Source organism: Vulpes vulpes, chromosome 16, assembly GCF_048418805.1.
Source record: "Vulpes vulpes isolate BD-2025 chromosome 16, VulVul3, whole genome shotgun sequence".
In the NCBI taxonomy this organism is placed as follows: domain Eukaryota; kingdom Metazoa; phylum Chordata; class Mammalia; order Carnivora; family Canidae; genus Vulpes; species Vulpes vulpes.
In genome coordinates, this window is record NC_132795.1 from 72,938,038 (window position 1) to 72,956,762 (window position 18,725).

At 43.3% G+C, this 18,725-nt stretch overlaps 1 protein-coding gene across 1 annotated transcript in view; it reads right to left on the reverse strand.

Annotated features, from left to right (window-relative positions):
* The window catches only part of VWA3B (von Willebrand factor A domain containing 3B), a 201,851-nt gene that overhangs the window by 170,673 nt on the left and 12,453 nt on the right, over positions 1–18,725 (reverse strand). Inside the window, 5 exon segments of the mRNA XM_072742949.1 lie at positions 1,926–2,041; positions 5,667–5,836; positions 12,382–12,541; positions 14,284–14,534; positions 16,542–16,636. Of these exon segments, the coding sequence (XP_072599050.1) occupies positions 1,926–2,041; positions 5,667–5,836; positions 12,382–12,541; positions 14,284–14,534; positions 16,542–16,636 (792 nt within the window).

Genomic DNA, 18,725 nt, shown 5'->3' on the forward strand with positions numbered 1-18,725 from the left:
GGTCAGCTGTCTGAGCAGTGTTCCTCCAACCCCTCACTTGACAGTCTCTCCTTTCCATGCAACAGGAGCCACAAAGAACCCCTGAGCAGGCTTTCCTGAGGGGGTGTCTTCTCTCCCCAGCCCAGAGAAGGGCCCAAGCGAACTCACACTGGCAAATGCTTGCTTTCCAAGGGTGAGAAATAGGGAAAGGGCACTGAGCAAGAGGGATTGATCGTCTACCTCTGAGGCCGTGGATCGGGTTGGAAACCACACACTTTCCAAACCAGAAGAGCCTGTCAGGGATTTCTGGGCAGTTTCTGAGTGGGAGAAATGCAATGTTGGCATTTCTGGGACACTGTGATGGATGGAGGAGACAAGATTGTATGTTTAGGATTTGGGATCTCTCCTCAAATTCAGAACATGGGTTCACTGAAATGGCACTAGAACGGCAGGCCACACTCTGAGCACTTCAGCCTCAGAAAATGTTTTAATCTATAATTTAATTTGTATGAGTCACAGGGTTGGGAAGATGGTAGATGCTGAAAATGTGAAGCTACATGGCCAGATAGGTTTCCCTTTATAACTAAGTTGCCAAGGAACACATAACCCAGAACTGAACCCCTTTACAAAAACTGGCATGTCTTGGGGAACGGGTCCCACCTCACACACACTCTTTACCCTGATTGAAACATTGCCCATGAGGTTTAATCTGGCAAATTACTTTCCCTAGGCATGGTATATATCCTGAAGTAATTTTTTTTCTGTTCGATTTAGCAGTAACCTTGCTTAACAATTGACATTTTTTCAAATTCTCTGGAGATAGCCACTTCACCATTACAATAAAGGCATAAGGTACCTGAAACAGTACCACCAATAAGCACCACTGAGCTCTAGAGGAGGTTATCCCCTACTTACTTGGAGGCACAAAGTGTGTGTAGGGGACAGGCTTTGTGACTCAACCCCCGGCCTTGGCCTCCACCTGACTACCTCACCCCTTAATGCAACTGTGTCCTCCTCAGGCCCAGTGCCCTTCTCTGGGGAGCCTCTCCCTACCATCCTGTAAACAGAGGACCCTGTCAAGCAGATGACAGGGTCAAGCAGATCCTGTAGCTTCTTCGCTCCTCCCAAGAGTAGTTCTTGCCTTATATTGAAGCTAGAGATTTCTGTCAATGACTTAAAATGAGTAGGAGGGTAGAGGTGGGGATGGGTCCTCTCAGACCACTACTTGCCATCACACCACATCATCTCACACTCAAACACAAGCTTCCTTCCCTGCTTTTCTTGGTGGAGTTCACTTGGTGTCTTTGTCACTTTGCAATTTCATCAGCCCCAAAGAAACTCTCACCACTTGGTTTTCTGAGTAACCTTCTGGCACTGTTTTTTTCTGAACCTAGTTCTGATTTTGTGACCTCACTCTCTATGCTTGTTAAACTCTCTGATCATCCTCTCTGAATGAAAGGGGGAGGTTCACTCTGCCTCCACAGGTTTCTGTGGGGCCCTGGCCTTTGCAAGAGGCATGTCAGTCCCACACATGAATCTACAAGCACTACTGTCACTGGGCGGAGCTACAGAGAACCCACAAGAACTGTGGGTGTCCTCACTACAGCAGCCAGCTCACCTGGACAGCAGAGCAGCCCTGCCTTCCCAGGCACTAAGTCCAGTACTGACACATCAGGACCACATCTCCAGAAGGTTCTCCAGTAGCTCAACACCTATTACTTAGGCCACTTCCCTCGGTGGTAATCAACTTATGCCTGGTCGCTAGGTTGACAAATTCAGCATTAATATCATGAACTGCCCTGGAGCATATAAATAATAAAAAAAAGATACCGTGAGTCCCTACCTAGTGCTTTATTTCCCAAAGATACAGAAAATCTGAAGTTACTAAGATACAAACCACACTGTGTTGTTGTGTGTGTGTGTGGGGGGGGTTTGATCCCAGATACCTGGAGGGGGTTTTCCCTTTAGTTTCCTTAAATTCCAAGGAATTACACTGTCACCATCCTTTATGGCAAATGCTGGAAACTCCACACACTCTGTTCTCTCTGCAAATGCGTGGAATCTGAAACATGAAGAGATTTGCAACATTAGGCTACTAGTGCACACATCTATTCATTCTCCCAGGACCATGAACTTGATGTGGTGCCAAGCATCTCAGATGTTTCACGGCTTTTCTCTGTACCTGGTCAATTCCCCTAAACAAAAGACAGGCAGGCAAGAGAAGAGAGAACTGTAAATGTGTTAGGATTTTAACGGATGACTCTTCTCTTCATTAGAGGGTAATTAGCCCAAGCAAATGGTATTTATTGACCCTGGAAAAATGATACCCTCTGCTTTATATTTATCCTTCTGTTCCCAGGCTTCAGTCATGTCAATACCATGTTGACAAGCCAACAGTCTAATGAGGCCCCAACAGTGCCCATAGCCCTGTGGGTTCAGTGTTGAAAGCTGGTGACAACAGGCACCATTAGCTCATCTGCCAATTGCTGATAGGCTTCAGTCAACTTTAATTCGGCAAACACGCACCTCCCCAAAACCTAAGTGGAAGCACTAATGAAAATAATTCTTGTGTGGACAAGTTTTTAGGGCCTGATTCCTCAAAATGTGGTCCCATGAGCAGCAGCAGCACCTGGGAGCTGGTCAGAGATGCACATTCCTGGGCCCTACCTGGATCTGCTGAGGCTGAATAAGCACTTTAACGAGATCCCTGGGGAGTTCATGGGCACCTTAAAGCTCAAAAAGCCCTAGAGTAGTCTACAAAATGATGGGCTAAGTACACCCTTGACACCACACCAATTATCTGGAATCCAAAAAGATGGTGATGGCAGGAAATTTCTTTCAGATTAATAGGAGATCTCTGGGTAATGCTCCTCCAGCCCCTTAAGAGTTCCGCCTCTGCCTGTTCCTCAGCATGAAGAAAATCCTCAAGCAGGGCCTGGGATGGAGAGATGGATGCACAAATGGTAGGAGAGGTGTGGGGGCTTCACCTGGGCCATGGAAAGACTCAGGCCTATTTCTAAAGGGTTTCAGGTGGGACTAGAATGAGGACTTGAAGGAAATCAATAAGCCAGCCTTGTTCCAAAAGCCCCTCATGAGGACAATGGACCCTTAATCTGGCCGTGCCTGCCTCCCACAGGTCCTTCCACCAGAGCAGAAATGTCCAGTTTACTTTGTCCTGTGACCCTCTTACAAGGCAGAGGGGGGATGGCTGAGGTTTGTCCTGCCAGGTCCCACACCCTGAGAGCCAAGGCCTTTGGTGCCCAGGACTTCCTACTCTCTGATCCATTCTCTGGATTAGAAAAGAAAACAGGGCAGGCATTTCCTCTGGCTAATACACCCTCATCTATGCAGAAAGCAAAACCTGCTTTGTAGGCTGGTGGCTCTGTTCAGACACGGACCCAGGCGTTGGGGAAGCAAGAGTCCAGCCTCCCTGCAAGCTGAGCAGCTCAGGGCACACCCTTTATAGTCCCATAGTAACTGCACTTCAACAGCCAAAGGTGTGCGAATGCCGACCAAGAGACATGGGGTCTGTCAGGGGGTGCAGAAGGCCAGAGCACCACCGGTTGTGAGCTGGACACACTTGCAAGGGCCAGAGCAGGGACAGGAAAGCACAGAGTATACATGTCGTCATTTCTGCAAAACTCACACTCAATTGTACACAGCCTAGAAGTCAGGAGCTGAATGGCAGCTTCTCCCATGTTAAATTATCCCCCAACCTCTCCCCAGCCCAGAGAAAGCGCCCCATGTGAATTAAGCAGGGGACTGGCAAGACAGGTGGTCCTGCCAGTTGCCTTTTACTCTCTCCACTAGCAAAAGTAGGACAGGGAGACCCCTTGTATTTGGGATTTGGGAACCCAGAATTAAAGCCAAACATCTAATGTTAAAAAATTTTCAAAATATTTCATGGGAGCCAGAGCAGTGGTCTTCAGAATCACCAGGAGTCCTGTTAAGAATGAATATTCTTGGCCCTCCCCTAGAGCCCAAAAATCAGAATCTCTGGGGCTGTGGCCAACATGTTTGCATTTTAAACAAACTCTCTAGGCAGCTCTTATGCAAAATGAATGATTATATGCATATTCCCAGGATCCCCTCTATTATGTAGAATCAGCCTGTAAGGTGAAGCCCTGGACCTCTGAATTATTAACAAGCTCCCCAGGCAAATATGATGAGCAATTAAATTTGGGAACAAATGCTCAATGGCAGAAATTGTACCCACTTCAGATAGGATAACTGAGGCAAGTTGTAAGGATTCTCCTTACAACTACTTAAGTAGCTGATCTCTTTCCACAAGAGACCTAAACCTATACACACAGACGAGGGTGGGAACGTTTTAAAAATGTAGATTCAGTTATTACTCAGCTATGATGAGGCCACTGAATCAGTTTAACTGCCACTGAAAATACAGTTTGCTACTCACAGCTGCTGCTGTAGACCATAGTGTATCTCCCACCCCCCAAATTCATATGTTGAAGACTTAAGCCCCAATGCAACTATATTTGACCATATTTGGAGATACAGCCTTTAGGAGGTAATTAATGTTAAATGAGGTCATAAAGGTAGGGCCCTGATTCAATGCAATTAGTATCCTTTGGTTTGTTTTTTTTTTTAAGATTTATTTATTAATTTATTTGAAAGAGTGTGTAAGAGAGTGAGCAGGAATGGGGTTGGGACAGGAGAGGGATAGAATCTCAAACAGACTCCCTATTAAGCATAGAGCCCCATGGGACTCAATCTCAGGACCCTGAGATCATGACCTGAGCTGACATCAAGAGTCAGATGCTCAACTGACTGAGCCACCCAGGTACCCCAAGATTAGTATCTTTTTAAGAAGATACACCTGAGAGCTTACCGGCATGCTTGTGCACTCACTCGCTCTCTCTCCTTTCCCCCTTCATCCATCCTTCCCTCCCTCCCATGAGAGGTTAGAGTTAGGAAGGCAGCTGTCTACAAGCCAGGAAGGGAGCTCTCACCAGAAACTGAATCAGCCAGTACTCTGATCTTGGACTTTACAACCTCCAGAAGTGTGAGAAATAAATCTCTCTTGTTTAAGCCATCCAGTCTGTGGTATTTATTATGGTGACCCAAAATGACTACTAATATAGTTCCCAAGATAAGGGGGCACACCACACCACACAGGGAAGCACAGGGCCAGTCAGCAGGCATGAGGGAACACGGCAAAAACAGGAGCAAGAGCCTTTATTGTGGATTCTGCAGGATAAAATGGGTGAGGCAGAGCAGCAGGTTCAGAATTGGCTAACTGAAGAATTTCAGTGGGTTCTGGGGTGTAGGCGCTGCCCCAAGTTGTCTGGTACCTGGCCCTGGCATGATTAGTGCAGGGGAATAGCAGTCCTGAGTGTGAATGCCTGCAGGCACCAGAGCAGGCTCTGGATCAGTTAGCTCACATATGACAGGTGCACTCCTGGGTGAGTCATCTAAGCTCTCTGGGAAGTAGCTAGCTTTGGAGGGAGCAGTCTCCTCCAGGTCAGCAAGGACCCCTAAAGTCAAAGCATCAGACTTACAGAAAAGAATAAGGCAAGATTAATACAAGGAAGAGAAGAAAAAGCCATGGAGATGAAAGGCAACAGGAAAGAGGATAACACAGGAACAAATTGGTTAGGAAAACTACTGCTGATTTGCAGAAGCAGGCAGCTCACCCACTGTCACTCAAGAACACATTTTCTGCCTACCTGCTGTGGGTCTTGGCACTCAGATCCTTCAAGAAAGCTATAGTGCCTTCTCCTCTGGCATTGAAGGACACCGTGCAGACAGGGCATGGAATCTCCAAAGCCCTCTGAAGCAGAAGCCCTTTGGTTTGCTCAGGAACATCTCCCACCACAAAGTAGTATATGGATTCAATCTGTAAGAGAGTAATACTGACAGTTTATCTGCCTGACGTGCCCTAGCCTTGTACTAGATTCACTGGCAATATACTTTCTACAAAATGGCCTTTGGGTGTAGAGGACAGCAAGAATAACGGCACTGCTCCAAGTTTTGTGAGGACATTAGGGGGCCAAAGTCAGGATATGAGATATTCAAGGCCTGGTGTCAAGATGGTCTATTGCCAATGGTCACAGTCTCAGGTATTATATGAAAAGGATATGATTGGCCAACATAGAAAACATCTTCCACCAAGTCCATTGATACATAAGACAGGTCAGGAGTGGCACAGCCACTGTGAGCAGGAAGCTTATTAACCATTTCCCATGGTGATGCCAGAATTCTATAATACAAACTCATCTATCCTCAGTCTGAGGCAGAGTAGGGGGTTAGGAGGTCATATTCCCACTTGGTTCATGCTCTGCTCTCCTGTCACAGGGAAACACATGCCTGGGAAGATGAGGCTGTCCTGACTTCATGGAGCATGTCAGGAGCCAAGTCTATACACACTGGGCCTTGACTCTTGCCACCATGCCAGGCCACGAGAACAGAAGAATGAACAAATCCATATCAGGAGCCCCACCATACACACACCCCAACCTTCCACCAGGGACCTGGGAGATGCACATCTCACCCAGGCAGGAGACAATCCCAAAGTGCTCTCTGCTTAACTTAGAGACACATAAAATCCACCCAAGGGGGCCCCGTGACCAGGGTCCCACCCCAGCCTCAACCCACTGTTCTTGCTCTTCCCAAGGATTCTTCCTTCTATGGTGTTTCATATCCCTACCACCAACGAGTTTTGTGAACTTGGGCAAATGATATAGCTTCAGTTTTTCACTTATAAAAAGGGAGGTAATGCAGTGTACCTCGTGACTGAGTTTAAACAAGAAGACCTCCACATATGTATGCATATATCTCAGAAAGTTAAAACCCAGAGAGATCTAAGAGTACATATCATCTACACCTGTCCCTTAAAACATCCCAATTGATTGTTTCCACGGATACCTGGGGGAGAAACTCCAGAAAATGCACTGGTTTTGAAGGAATAAATAGATGTCACCACTCTCTCTTGGGACTCATGAGCCTTTCTCTGTTCTAATCACAAACCCCTGTTAGCTGATGGTACACAGTCAGGTACCTTAGTTTGACTTCAAACCTGGGGCTGAAATACACACGGCCCAGAGATAAGAGGACTCATGGTCAGCCTCCCAGCTGGCTGGGCCACCCTGGCTGCAGCAGCTGGGCTGACTGTGCCCAAGAGGCAGTGGGAGGAGGGTGGCCAGGGGCCCTGCCTGGGAGTGAGGCCACGGCCAGGGGTGGAGCTGAGAGCAGCCTACTCCAGCGACAACCAGAAAAGCCCACCCCACCCCATGACTCTCTCTCGGGCCTTTCAAACCCACTCCCCGATTTCAAAAAAGGACCTAATGGGAAGTAAAGACTAAGCTACGATGTTTCTCTCTTTCAGCCATTTACCGAGAGGCTGAAAAAACACTGAAAGAAGGAAGAAATGGAGTTCTCCACATTCCATGTGAGGCAACTAATATTCTTCTCCCAACAAATGCATTTTCTTTCCCTTCCCCCCTGTGTCACTCGTTATCTCGCTGAGATGTGTTAAACAGGCTCCCCTTCGCCACACTGTTATTAGTGCTCTGGCTGAGTCCAGGCCCAAGCTTACCCTGGCGACAGGTTCCACCTCACAGAAGGATCTACAGTCACATGTGGCCCAAGGGAGGAGAACAGACACAGGGAGTATTCTAAGATTTGTTAGTTCAACAAGGGAGTGAGTGAGGACAAACATCTCTAGGTGGTCCGTCAAAGGCTTCTGACATGCTACATCTCTGTTGCACATCATGCAAACTCAGCTGCTCTGCTCTGGCGATGACCTAAAAGTCTGAAATCCTTGTGCAGAAATGTTTTTCCCTTGAGATTTCATCAAGCTAAAAATTGCAGTAGCCAGCAATGAGTCAGGAGTGAGTCTTTACTCAGTCTATGGGGTTATTCACTATTAAGTTCACTTCTCAGCTTCTTAATTGCCTATGTTTTCAGTTATCCATGCTATGGATTTCCTGGGACATGCTCTCTAATGAGACCACCTATCCCACCCCCAATCCACTCCTGTACACTGCCTTCCTGCCTCTCGTTTCCACTCACATAATGACACTGAGAAAAAAAAAAGAAGAGGAAGGCAAATATGCTTACCTGGTCCCATCCCCCACAAACTGGCAAAATGCCTTTTAAAGTGACCTGGCTTTGGGGTCATCTGCTCTTTGGGATGATAAGCCAACATGAATTATTTTATTCAATGCTCACAAGAGTCCCATGGAAAAATTAATTCTTATTACCACACTCAGTTTACAGATGAAGAAACTGAGGTCTGGCAGGTTAATTGACCTGGTCTTTCAGCTGCCTAACCCCACGAGCTTCTGCCTTTGCAGTTGATTCTGTTGGCTCATCATGGCAAGGCTAGTCACCTCTTAGAGACGGATGTGAATCCCAGAACTGTGCAAGCAAGATTACAGGAGAGGAAGGTGGCCAGAGACAGGCACTGTTTTCACTTCCTTGGCTCCCACACCATCCAAGGCTCCCACCCCTGATATCGACATCACTGACCAAAAACCGGGTGAAGTTATATGGTTCAAGGGAAGTGTCCTCAGTGGAATCCTCTCCCCTGACCCAGTACTTCTGAGCATCTCAGGGCAAGGGCCGGTCTTGAGGATTAGCAGCAGCAGCCAGGACCAGGAGCAGCTTTCTCACTGACCAGCATTTCCCTAAATGCTAATTTGTACTGAATTGGATAGCACAAGATATAGGAAGTATTTTGGGTTCCATTCAGTTATTTTACTGTGAGTCAAAAACTCTTGTCATTTTACACAACATAAATTAGGGTAGAGCATTTCTGTTTCCACTTGAATGTCTTACTCTGCCTCAGTCATTTGCTCTGCAGCTGTCCACAGCAACCTGCATTTAGCCCAGCTAAAGAGGCCTTGACATCTTCTCAGACATAGGTTTGTAGGAAAAGAGAACCAGACTGGCAGCAGCTGCTTCTACCTGACTGTCCTCTGCTATAGCCTGTCAAAAGCCTCTGGCTGTAAAAAAAAACCTCCACTCTTCAAGAATGAAAGTCAACCAGAACAGCAATGAAAAGCCTAGCAAAATTCTGTCTTGTTCTTCATCAAACTTTGGCTGTTTCAACAGTTTTGACCAACTCCAGACCTTGGATCTGACTTTCAGATTTTCCCTATACCTGGGGTAGCCCTTTCCTTATTCAGCCCATTTTGATTTTCTGATACCCTCATAGTGGTGACTGTCCTCTTGATGTCAATCTGGCTCAGTTCTCTAATCCTTCCTAACACCCGTGACTACCACAAACTTTCTGGCCTGCCAGGCTTCAGGGTCCCTGTCTCCACCTACTATCCCCAGCAGAATCATCCAAAGCTCAGCAAATTCACCTGCTGGTCCCACATGCAGACTCTCACTCTTCAATTCCAAAAACTCAAATCTGTATTATTTGGGGAATGGGAATTTCTTGGACTCACATCTAGACCCAACCTCAAGAATCTCAAAAATGTTTATTTTCCATTCCTTCAATGTCCAAGAAACATTTATCCAGCCCTTGCCAGGCACTGTCATTTTTAGGGACAAGGTGAAAAGATCTGATGCCTGGCTGACTGACTGCCAAGCTTGTGATTGGTATGGCCAGCCCTTTAGTTTACTGTCTAGTGGTGAAGGTTCCTTATGGAAACATATGGGTCTGTCTCTAATTCACCCATTTACTCTACCAGTGAAGAGGATTTTTGTTTTAAATAAACAAATGTGTGCCTATCAGCTGGATAGAAGAGAGGCTGAGACAACACACAAGAAACACAGGGACCCTTTGGGCAGGTAGCCTTCTGCTGAAAGTAGAAGCAAAGCCCCCTCAGTTAGCCTTCTTAGGTAGTTGGGAATCAAGGCTTTGGATAGCCAGCCCTTTCTTTCCCAAAAATTCCTCATAACCTGAATTGCCAGGCCTTCCAGGGCCTCCCAGAACAATACCCCTCCCTCCTCATTAAGGCCAAGAAAGCTACCAACCTCTCAAAGATGCATCCTGGGACCACGAGACACTGCAGAGCAGACACCCTGCACTGGACAGCATACCTGGGCTCTGAGGACAACGCAGCCCCTCTAAACTGCCAGATGTTGCCTCGGTACCCCACAGGCTGCCTTCCCCATAAGCCAGGCCCTTTGACACAGGACACAACAGGATACTTCGTCCATCAGTAGTGCTTTCTACATGTTGCCATCAGAGCTGGGATTCAAGCAGACCCACACTGCCTGGTGCCTCTGGATTCGAAGGCTCACCCTCAGTCATTCCTGCCTCATCAGTCTTCTTACCCAACTAGGGGTACTTCTGGAGGAGGCCAGCAGCCTCTGAGCATCCTCCTTCACCCTTACCCAGTGCATCAGTAGGCCCTTCCTCCTCATGTGGATCAGATACAAAAACCCAACTTCCATGTTAACCTAATCAAGATTATACTCACTCTCTTGATTCTTCTCAGGACTCACTCATGGGAGATGCTAACCCAAGCAGATTATCCTTGTTAGCAAAAGTCTGGGTACTGAGATTTGCTATTCAAAAGTTTCTTAAACCTTATATCTTTTCTATTTATAGAAAACTCCAGCTATGTGGATCAATTTGAAACTCAGTGGGGTGGGCATGAGGGCACAGGGCAGAGGAGCAGCCCCTCAGGGGAACCAGTTCTTCTTCCCACTCTACACACCTCACCAACATAGGGCATGGCATTTTTATATAGGAAGCAGTTGCAGTTACTAGAATTTTCCTAGGGAACCACATCAGATATAAGCTCTAGGAAGAAGGATACAGTGGTCTGAGCATGTTGTATATTTGCCATACTCCACAGTCTCTTCTCAAGAGTTTTTAAGTGACATTTGATAATCAGTTCCTGTTAACCTCTCTCTGGGTTCTTTCTCTTCTATAAAACTTCCCTGGAACTCACTAAATTGTTCCATATTTCCTGGGCTGGAGATGAACCCAAAAAAGGAGAAGCACAAACCAGAGAGAAGTAAAATAGAAAATCAAAGGTTACCAGGAAATTTTCAAGTCATGGCAGGTCACCAGAGTCAGCTATGATGGAGGTTGCCAGGTGAACAAAGAAACAGAACACCCATGCATGTGTGCGTGTGTGTGCGTGTATGTACATAGAGGCATGCTCACACGGACACACACACGCGCACGCACGCACACGGATCTAAGAGCCTGTATAATGTTCCATTTGTGAATGCTTATTATAGTGTCCAGACAATTGAAATTTTACAGATGTTAAAACAAACTTGAAAGGCCAAAGAACAAAGTAGCTTCTATTTTGTTCTTTAATGGGAACCATTTGTTCCTCTGGCTTCGAAAGGATAAACAATGCATTTCCAATTTTAAACTATCCTCAGTATCAATAAACAGTCTGGTGACCACTGGGGGCTATCCTTTCAAGGTGCTAGCATATGGCCTCCTTGCCCAAGAAAGGACTTCTTAATGTAGCAGAGTAAAGCACGAAATCCACAGAATCACCGAGAGTCCAGAGCAGAGGAAGCAATTAAGTATTAATTAATATCAATCAATAAGCACTAATTAAGTATTTATATCCCAAAGGAAAGCAGATCTGTTCCCCAGGGAAGCTGAGGCTGCCAAAGGACCCCACCTGCCCAGAGTCCTTCCCCACTAGCTTGCCACTCCTTTCAAGTCCCATCCTTAGAATCACTCACAAAAAGAAACACTCTTGTGGCTAAAAGAACATAAACCATTGTCATTTCAACACTTCTTCCAAGTAAAGCTTCATATTCAAAAGGTCCTATCAAAAAGCACATGTGAATGCAGTAATATTAAAAAATGGATGATTCATCTGCATAAATATACTTTACCTTGGAAAGCACATGACAGACCCATTTGTGAAGAAGAGGAACTGGGAGAGATTCAGAACATAGATGTGGGGAACCCCTATATCCTTAAACTCAGGGTTCTATGAAGAGTCTTCCCAATCTCTCTCCCCCATAAGAGATAGACTTATTTATCTAATTGTCAGGAGAAAAAGAGCAGAATTAAAATATGAGATATGAACAACTATGCCTAATTTCCTGTCCTTTCTCAATGCTCAGTGGCTGTGAGCAGCATGTGGCTCTGCTGGCACTGGCTAAATGAGGGTCTACCCTATGCCCTAATCACCCAGAGGGAGCCCTGCCAGGCTCAGAAGGCAGGGTTAGAGATTCTCATTTTGGTTGGTCTGGCTCTGCCATCACCAAAGCTGCTATTTTGATTCCCACCTGGGGCCCATCACCTATTTCTCAATTGGTTCAAAATTCAGAGGTGAACAGGATTAAGACTTATAGGGCTCCTCAATGCCAGAGATAGGATCTCTGTGGGATGCTGCTGGGAGGACCCAGGTCAGTTGAAAGACAGTATGAGGATACTGGGTGTGAAGAGACAAACTTGATGCCACCTATGTGACCTGGGGCTCACCATGGATGCACACTTACCGTTTTGTCTTTCCCAGCTTCCAACAGAACATCCAGGCGGCTAGCCTGGCTCACAGCCAGCTCAAAAGGCAGTTTCTCAACCCAACTGATGGCAGCAGCTATGGACTGTTCTGTCACAGGAGCAGCATTTTCCTGCCATTTCACAGGCTGCTGAGAAATCCTGAAAGCAATCACATAGCCCTGTATGGGACAGTGGGCAACACAGCTATCAGCCCTCAGTCTCAGAGCTGAGAACAACAAGCCACTTAACATCACCAGAGCTGAAGGAAAGAAAATGCAGCTCTTGGCCCTCTAAAAGTCACCCACATATCAGGTGAGCTGTTTAAGATTGCTTTCCAAAGCACCATTATCTTCCATAAGCTGTACTGACTAGGAAAGACAATGCATATAGGAGAATTTAAAAATCTCGAAAATGTAGACATTAACAGCTGCATTAAAATTATTGAGGGAGTTATTTTCATAAACAGCCTGTTTATATAAAACTATCTTCTATTAATAGTAAATGTATAAAGATTCATGGCATTAAGATTTATAAATCAGCAGCAATTTTATTTCTCTAAAATTTCATTTCTAATTCTTTTAAAATGCTGTTTTCATTGTTCTGAATTCCAATCAGTTACCCCTCTGGATCAAAAATAGTATTGACTAGCAAAGCACTAGTTTTTAAATCCTGGGAATATATGTTTAAATCATGTAGTTTGGACATAGAAAGGAATAATGGAATTCCCCTCAAGAAAGAAAAGCCATGGGCAGCTCGGGTGGCTCAGGGGTTTAGCACCGCCTTCAGTCCAGGGTGTAATCCTGGATACCCAGGATGGAGTCCCACGTCGGGCTCCCTGCATGAAGCCTGCTTCTCCCTCTACCTATGTCTCTGCCTCTCTCTCTGTGTGTGTCTCTCATGAATAAATAAAATCTTTAAAAAAAAAAAAAGAAAGAAAGAAAAGCCATTTGAATTTATTTATCTCTGTGTTTATAATCAAATAAATTATATGAATCATTTATATATTCATAATTATAAGAACTACATGAATCATGGACTAATGAGCCAGCCTGGGCTGTTCATCATAACCCACCTTGAGACAGAAGCTGCCTCACACAAAGGGGTCACCTCTATGTGGCCCCTCTGGGTAGAAATCAGGCTGAGTGGCCTAAGTACGATAGCATAGGTTCCCAAAAAGCTAAGGCATTGCAGACTTAAGACGTTATTCCTTCAGTAATATATCTGTGACAGAAATAGGAATCTGTGATAGAACACAATTAGGTGTCATCCCCAAAGACATCATTTGTTTAGCTGAAAATATTTTCTTCAAAAGAAAAACTCAGAGAGATTCCACGCTTCATCCAGATTTTTCCTGTCAGGGAGGTAAAACCACTGCTCCACATGAAAAGTTAGCCTTCCTGCCCAAATTCTCTTGAATTCAAGAATCCATAAATAATTGATTGTGAAAACTCTGAAATACGGGAAATTCTATAAAACCGACCACCTGCTGTTGTATTAAGGGGATCAACTTACAAGGGAAGTCACGAGCTCAGTCTGAAAACAGTGATATCTGTGACAAGGCTGAGTTCATTATTGAGGCTAAAATCTAAAATGACAGGATTTTTATGGCCTTAAATATATATTCAATGTAATTCTTATTCTCATATTTTGATTTTACCATGCATTGAAGAAAAGTATGTTTGTAAATCTCTCCTAATTTAAAAACAAAGATGCTACATGCAAAGCAGATAAAAAGTGTTTACTGTAGGTCTTATCCTGGAATTACATATTCTAGGAAATGACAAGGTGATACCTCCTCCCTCCCCAAAGAACTAATTATGTTAATTATGTTACCTAACTCCAAATAAAAGAAAACTACTTATGAAGTTTTACTGAAATATCCCCTTCCAATGGGAACTCACCATATGATATTAAACTTGGCTATGTGAGCCACCTGCTCCCGGAGGACCATTATTAGAGCATCTTGACACAGATTAAGCTCCTCCTCCAGCATGCCACCAAAATCCAGCACTATGGTGATGCACTGTTCCAAGATGACACCAAAAATTTGCCGGCTTCTGCTGGTGAGCCAGTCCATCCGCTGCTTGTAACTCTCCACAGCTCGTGTTAGATGTTCCACAAACTGATAGATCAGTTCTGATTTAGCTGTCAACTTAAAGAAAATCAAAACAGATTAAAAAAAGAAGAAACAGAGGAAAAAAAACACCAGCATATGTCATCTGAACTATCATGCAACCAAAACAACAGGACCCACTGAGTCATGGCCTCTGCCAGCAAGAACAGGACATTAATAACAATTTTGTAGATGATCCTCCAAACCCCATATAATCCAGGGGGAAGTATTCCAATCTTTTAACTAGAAAAAACCCTTTGGATGATTCCTCACAGAAGAAATGATGATGATGTGATCTATTCAAAGCAAAACACTTAAAAGGAAAAAACCTGTTTCTAAATTACATCTTTATAATTATAGAATCATCTTTACCAGAAGATGTCCAGGGGACATTTTCAGGAATTAGGTAGAAGAAAAGAACTTTCAAGGAATCGGAGATCAAGAAAAGAGAAATCAGCAAAGGCAGATGGAAAAATAAGTCTCACTAAAAAGTTTTCCTAAGGACAACATGCCAAAAATATTTCTGAAAATGCTTCTAGACATGCCAGCACATCTGCCTGGCTTCCTCTAGGGATGCCGCCCAGTGACTCATCCTCCTGCTCACAACCTGTGCCCTGTATCCTCTGTCTCTGAGGCCAAGCTTCCCAGTACCTGGATCACTTGATGACTTGGAGATTCCTGAAAGGAGACAGAGGCTTGCAGGCAATTTCTTGTATACACAAACCATCAGTCCACACAGATCAGTCACAACTGCACAAGGCCTCTTAGGGTGTAAGGAGGCAGAAGAACACAAAAAAAGGAATAAGAAAAAAATGTGCCCTTTTCTGTGAAGAATCAAATTTTGAAGGACCTGGCACTTATTTTTACCTTTAACAACACTCAGAGCATCCCTGTATAAATAACCTAAATTGTTAAGCAAAATGTGTTTTCTGAACACACCACATAATTCCACATTCTCATGCCTTGGCTCATGTCGTTCCCTCTGCCTTAAACTGCTTTCCTTCTCTATCTCTTACGTCTCTCCAGCTTATCCCTCAAGCTCCAGCACCACTTCCTGTTGCTCTCCGTGGCTGCTTATGGCAAAATTCCTAAATCTCTCATTAATATTCACAGCACTTTTTAAACTTCCTACCACAGTACAGAAACAAGGATGAGACCATGTCACAGTGGCTGTGGAGGTGATGAGATGACAAAGATGGATGTTACAATAGTTCTACTGATTTCCATGTAGTTCAGATAAAAAAATATACTTAGCACACCGAACTCAGAATTATTTGGATATTATTGCTTAACAACCAGGCTAAGTTCAAAATGTAATTTAAACTTTTTTTTTTTTAAGATTTTTATTTTTAAGTAATCTCTACACCAAATGTGGAGCTGAAACTGACAACCCTGAGATCAAGAGTCACATGCTCTACCAACTGAGCCAACCAGGCACCCCTAAATTTTTTAAATATTAAGAAATTACCATCCAGGTGGTACAGAGATGTACAGTGACATGAACAAATATCCATAAAGTGATGTGATAGGACATGTGTCTTTCTGAACTTCCTGTGGTGGGCCAGGGTGTGCATAGGGGCAGACACTTACGGGTATACACAAGTCATGTGTTGAACTGCCAGAATTAAGGACCTCGGTAAGAGGTGCTGCTTGCTCTGTCCACTACTACCTGTAAAAGTGGCCCTCTATCTCCATGGCATTTGTCAGGTCAGTAGCTGCTCTTTCCTGTTAGCTAACTTTGGTCATACTATTCTTTCACCTTTATTTTCAAGGGAAAACAAAGTATTGATATGCATGCAAACATTTTCACTTTCTGGTCAACAGCTTTATGCATTCATCTCTAAGAGGTCAAGTGTTTCCCTTCCCAGGTCCTAACTAAGCCATAACTTTCAGCATGCTCCATGCTGCCACAAGAAAGCCTCCAGTCCTGATAAGGCCTTGGCTCCACTGCATCAATAGGAAGCAGTGTAAGCCTCTTCACATAGGCCACTCCCAGAACTCAGAAGCAGGACATAGAGCCTGTCCATCAAGGGAATGCTGACTTACATTGTATACTCTGCCGTCTTCAGGTCTGCAGAACTGTGGGAACAGGCCATCAGCATACCGGGATGCCACAAGTCTCCCCAGAGAAGTCACATAATCTGCATTTTTATAACGAAAAGCAGTCAAAATGGTGCATTATCAATGTTTCTATTTTTATTTCAAAATGTTTTCCCTGACACCATTCAAATTATATCTCTAGTGACACCAAAAATTTGTGATGCTTGGTATTCTGTCATAAATAATGAAGTGTTTCTAGGTGCTATGATATATGTTAACTATTTATGACATTCATAATCCTTTAATACGAATGAATGGAGAAGAAAACCAAAGTTTGTTTCTTGGTTTCCTGGTTCTTTTGTCCAGAATGATTAGGACAGAGGTAAAAAAGGCAATACACAGTCTAAGCTCTAACAAATTAATAATCATATTAGATGTAAATAGCCTGAGTAGAACAATTAAAAGATAGTGATTGGCTTTTTCTGACTTATTTCATTTAGCATTATATTTTCTAGCTCCCTCCATGTCATTGCAAATGGCAAGATTTCATTTTTGTTTTTTACAGCTGAATGTCATATGATTTCACTCATGTGGAATTTAAGAAACAAATGAGCAAAGAAAAAAAAAAGGCAGAGAGAGAGACAAACCAAGAAACAGACTCTTAACCACAGAGAACAAACTGGTGATTATCAGAGAGTAGGTGGGTGGGGGAATGGGTGAAATAGGTGATTGATGGGGATTAAGGAATGTACTTGTCAAAATGAATACCAGGTGATGGATAGAATTGTCAAATTGCTATATTGTACACCTGAAACTAATATAATATTGTATATTAACTATATTGGAATTAAAATCAAAATGTAATAAGTAAATTTAAAAAGAGAAAATAAGCTAGTGATTGGCAAAGAGGATTTTTTTTAAATGACCCAATCATAGGGTATCTACAAGAAACTTACCTCAAACATAAATACATATATAAGTTAAAAGTATAAAAATGAAAAGAGGCATCATTTAAATATTAATAAAAAGAAAGCAAACTGACTTTATTAATATAAGAAAAGTAAACTAAAGCAAAGAATATTGCTAGGGATAGAGCAGAACATTATATAAATTTAAGTGTCAACCCACCAGGAAGCATAGCAATCCTAAGTGTGTATGCACCAAACAAAAGACTGCAAATATCTTAAGCAAAAACTGATGGAACTGAAAGGCAAAAAAGACAAATGCAGACTTATAGTTGAAAATTTCAGTACTGCTCCTTTCAATAGTTGATAGAATAGCAAGACAGAAAACCATCAAGGATACTCAACAATACCATCAACAAACAGGATCTAATTGGCATTTATAGAAAAATCCAGGGGTGCTTGGGTAGCTCAGTCTGTTAAGCATCTGCCCTCAAATCAGGTCATTATCCCAGGGTCCTGGGATCGAGCCCCACATCAGGCTCCCTGCTCCTTGGGGAACCTGCTTCTCCCTCTGCCTGCCAGTGACTCCCTCTGCTTGTGCTCTCACTCCCTCTGTCAATTAAATAAACAACATATTTTTAAAAGAAAAAAAAGAAAAACCTACACAACAACAAAAGAATACACATTATTTTTCAAGTGCAGAATATATATACCAAGACAAATCATATCCATGGCTATAAAAAAAAAAAAAAAAAAACCTCAAAAAATTTAAAAGAACTAAAAACAACAGAGTATGTTCTCTGTCCACAATGGAAACAAACTAGAAATCAGTAACAAAAAGATAACAAGAAAATGTCCAAACTCTTGGAAACTAAATAACATGCTTCTAAAAACTCCATGCGTCAAAGAGGAAATATAACAGAAATTTTTAAAAATACTTTAAACTGAATGAAAATGATAATACAACATATAAAAATGTGAGGAACACAGCTTAAGAACTGCCAGGAGGGAAATTTATAGCACTAAATGCTTATATAAGAAGAGATGAAAAGCCTCAAATCAATAATCTAAGCTCTCATCTTAAGAAACTAAAAAAGAACAGCAAAACAAATCTAAAGTAAACAGAAGGAAATATATAATAAAGACCAAAGCAGAAATCAAGAAAATTGAACACAGGAAAGCAATAGAGAAAATCAAATAAAAAGCTGATATTTTAATAAGGTTAATAAAACTGACAAAAGGAAAAGGAAAAAAGACATGAATTACTGATACCAGGAATGGCACA